The sequence below is a fragment of the Antrostomus carolinensis genome, unplaced genomic scaffold (assembly GCF_000700745.2).
Source record: "Antrostomus carolinensis isolate BGI_N321 unplaced genomic scaffold, ASM70074v2 scaffold29138, whole genome shotgun sequence".
Classification (NCBI taxonomy): domain Eukaryota; kingdom Metazoa; phylum Chordata; class Aves; order Caprimulgiformes; family Caprimulgidae; genus Antrostomus; species Antrostomus carolinensis.
In genome coordinates this window covers 317-4,185 of record NW_010334111.1, presented here as the reverse complement: position 1 = coordinate 4,185, position 3,869 = coordinate 317, and the positions used below count along the sequence as shown (strand labels likewise).

General features: G+C 39.8%; 1 protein-coding gene across 1 annotated transcript in view; it reads right to left on the bottom strand.

Annotated features, from left to right (window-relative positions):
• ARL6IP1 (ARL6 interacting reticulophagy regulator 1) overlaps window positions 1-3,484 on the bottom strand; it is a 5,469-nt gene extending 1,985 nt beyond the window's left edge. The window contains exons 1-3 of the mRNA XM_010174114.1: window positions 3,464-3,484; window positions 2,294-2,427; window positions 386-505 (exon numbers count right to left, since the gene is read on the bottom strand). Of these exons, the coding sequence (XP_010172416.1) occupies window positions 386-505; window positions 2,294-2,370 (197 nt within the window). The 5' untranslated portion in view covers window positions 2,371-2,427; window positions 3,464-3,484. The remainder of the gene's footprint in view (window positions 1-385; window positions 506-2,293; window positions 2,428-3,463) is intronic.
• Window positions 3,485-3,869: the final 385 nt, after the last annotated feature.

The following is a 3,869-nucleotide window of genomic DNA, read 5'->3' as shown; positions in this document are numbered from 1 at the left end:
CTTTCCAAACATATAATCCAACACCCTTCTTCATAAATTTAGTTCTCGGTATCTATTATCCATTAATTAATAAAAACTAGTTCAGCAGAACTAACTGGCATCCTTAATGGAGAGCAAAGAATGTACCTACTCCTTCAAAAAAAGTCTTACTTTTCTAGAAGAGAAGGAACAATGAAGATATATGTTATAGCAGTTATCTTTCAGGAAAAAGAAGAATGAAGGACATGACATCTTAATAGTGTCCTCACTTCATATGTTATAGAGACTGATGATTTCTTACTGCAATTACTCTATAATCATTTGATATTTGCTCAGATATCCATTTTGATAAAGTCCATAATTTATTTACACTCAAAAAACTCTTTTTAATTCAAGCTTTCCTCACCATTTATTAGAGCCAAAGATTCTAGGTGCAAGAGCAGGAACAAGATAATCAGCCAAACACAGGAACATAACGAAGCAGGAGACACCTGAAAGAACTGATGGGTCCAAGTAGTAGATCATCCTGCAGAAAGAAGGTAACAAATTATTTCTGGATACTCATACTGCTAAATTCTAGACATATTTAGTCACCTCTTCAAATTGAGTCAGAACTTCAAACAGCAGACCTATCCTCTTGCCCAACCTCAAAAAAATTTAAAATTCACTACTATTACTAATAAAAAGATGTTTAAGTACCTGAACACTATTACAAAGGAACACAGAAAAAATTACAATGTTCTTAATGTACTAGAGAAGAAAGTGCTACAATAACACACATACTATGAAGTTCAGTAGAAGTAAAATTCATCATTATTGCTCTCTCAGAAGTTGACACCCAGTGAACTTAACACAGACCAGGGGACGAGGATGGCTGAGTGAACATACAAAATAACCAGGTAGAGTGAAAGCTCTCATCTTGTTGGTTCTTCAGTCAGTCACAGAATTCAGACCCACTACAGGCTGTCATTTGCTCTGTCGAGCTCCCCAAACCTGTTCTGGACAGGGAGCCACACATCTCCAATTAGGACAGCGTTGTGCTTGTCCGTGTTAAGTGTGCCATCACTCAATGCAGCAGTGTGGGCACTGGACAAGAACCAGCTCATCTCCTAAGCATCTGCCAATGCTGAGCTGTGCCCCGTGCTGCTTATTTGCACTTAACAGAACTTCCTCAACATCGAAGAAATAAAAATAAAGAAACAGCACAGTCCACTGCAGGGCCAGGCTTTCTCCACATCTGGCACAGTGCTGCTGTGCTGAACATTCAGGTTCATTTCTGATGAAGTACCAATTCAGAATCCAAAGTAGTGCTGTCTATTTCCTCAAAGTATTATTCAGCACAAGATCTTCCCTGCTATAATCACAGAATTTATAACAGAATACCCTGAAGTTCACGTAATTACTTCTTTCAAAAGTTACTTTTCAGTTTTATTTGATTTCCAGCCCCCTTGCCTCCCCTGAAGACCATAACATTTATATTAGCCAAAAGATCGATTATCCCTGCCTCACCTTGTTCAACTTTTATTTTTGTAACTCCCCTCTTCTCTTTAGTCCAAAAACACATGCAACTGGCAAATTCCACAGCTGACGTGGACACTTGTGTGTACAAGGCAGTTAGGGGTCATCTTGACTACTACAATGTTACGTAAAAGCACGTACAAGTGGCTCCAGCAAGCCAGTTCTGTGTCTCCAACCCAGAGACAGGTAACATCCTCCCATGCTGCTGACTGAAAGTTACCTCTAGTCTTTCCTTTTCCTCCTTTCTCAAAGGACAGGACAGAGAATATGAAAAAACAAGTTCTGCAAAACCAGCTGAGTTCATTGTAAACACCACAACAAAGATGCAGAATAGGAAAGTGTGCCCTATGGAAACAAGCTTTCCATACTGAGATTGCTGTTGGTTTGGAGAAAAAAGCCAAAGGAGATAACCAGATTTGACCAAGAATCTGAGGATGACAAAGGATGAGGGATTTGACCAAGAAGCTGAGGATGACAAAGGATGAGGGCAGAATATGAACACACAGCTGAACATGGCAAAAAAACCTCAAACCAAAACTACAGCAACTACTGCTGGTAAACAGCTTTGGCAGAAAGCACTGGCTCCTCTCTGAGCAGGATGTGACTCAGGTTACTTCCTGTTCTCAATACTTATGGTTTTTCTTTTCAAAGTTCATCACACACCATCAGAAACAGAACCTGGAGTAAGAGCCTCCCTATTACATTTTTAAAGAAGTTTCACTAATTTATTTAACAGGTTTGCTACCAGCCATGAAGGTGCAATGGTGTTTCTAGGCTCCCTCCACAAGGTACTTACAGAAAAGAAAAGGAAACAAGACTCATCAGCGCCAGAGGAAACCAGGCTCGCTCCCAGCGAAGAACTTTGTCGGTCATCAAAATCACTTCTCCCCATCCTTGCAACTGCTCTTCCAAGCTAGCAGTTTCTGCAGCCTACACAAAAGAGAAGAAAACTCTATTATAACTAACCAGAGTATCAAATTAATTCCCACACTCAAAGTAGCTAAAAAAAAGTGTGATAATTAAAGACCCCAGTCACAAACCTTTGAGTCATTACATAACTCATCATGGTGTCAGTTTTGTACTAAGCTATGACGTTGCAGCAGTGATACTTTCAAACAGTCAAGATCCTAACAAAGGGGCAGCATTTGTTATGAGAACAAAGGATGCCTCCTCCCAGATTTTGCCAAGGTGTTTTCCCCTCATCTCCCATTTATGGTACTCCCTCTCCCTGGATTAGTAGCAAGTCAAGTTTTAAAGTCTGTCTAAAACCTCTCAAGTTTTCAGTGTCAACATCGGGAAGATTGCAACATGAGAACTACTTAAAACATATCTATTTTCAAAGACAACTCTACCCCATTAAACTGAAGCTTTCTAGTTGCCATCCAACACTATTTTTTTTAATTATGTGGATGATGGATAAAAAATTCAGAATCCACAGGAGAGGAAAGTTACCCAACTGATCACATTTGGACTGCAAAGAAAGTTTTTCCACAGGTTGCCCAAGACAGTGATGGGGCAGCCTTTAAATCCCTCTTCCTATATTATTCCTATGTTCCTCCCTACGCATCTTCTGCAAGGAGGCCCTGTCTGCTCTGGCAGCAGTCCACCTAACTGATGCCAAGCAGCTCACCTGACATGTTCCACATGTAACACAGCTCAATAGTTTCCCCTCAGCAGGACAAGGTATCTCAGAGATTACAGAACTGAGGTAACCATGAACAGAACTGATAACTGCTCAAGTAGTAAGAGCCTAAAAGTCACCAAGACCCGCACATGTGCTGTGCAGAGATAGCAGAGCAGGTTTCATTCTCAACTGTGTGCTACCCTTACCTCAAATAAGAAGCCTGACACCACTAGAATAGCAAGGACAGCTAAATGCAGCTACCACAGCAAAGCATAGTTTTCTTTTGTGATACCATTGGAAACTATTTGAAAACAACAGTTCAGAAAAAAAGAATTAGAAAACTATCTGACTTGCTGACTATCTACTATCTGACTGATAACCATCCAGTTATCATATCTATTTCATGTTAGAAACACAAACTGTCATATGGAGAAAAAATATGCTGTGTTTCTCCAGAAGACATTTTATGGCAAACTGTTTTGCTTTATTACCTCTTGCTGTCTGCATTTAACACCACAATCAAGAAAAAATTTAATGGGAAACAGACTGGACTATAACTGTTATTTATTAACAGTAGCCTGCCTCTGGCAGCCTAGAAGACAACTATTGTAAGTCGTTTTCTCACTGGGCCAGGCAGAGAAAGCTTAAATCAGCTTTTGTCAATACCACTTAATTCCAGAGCCCATCAATCCATCAAAAGTGTTTTTACAATTATCAAACAACATAAAGTTTCCAGACATATCAACTT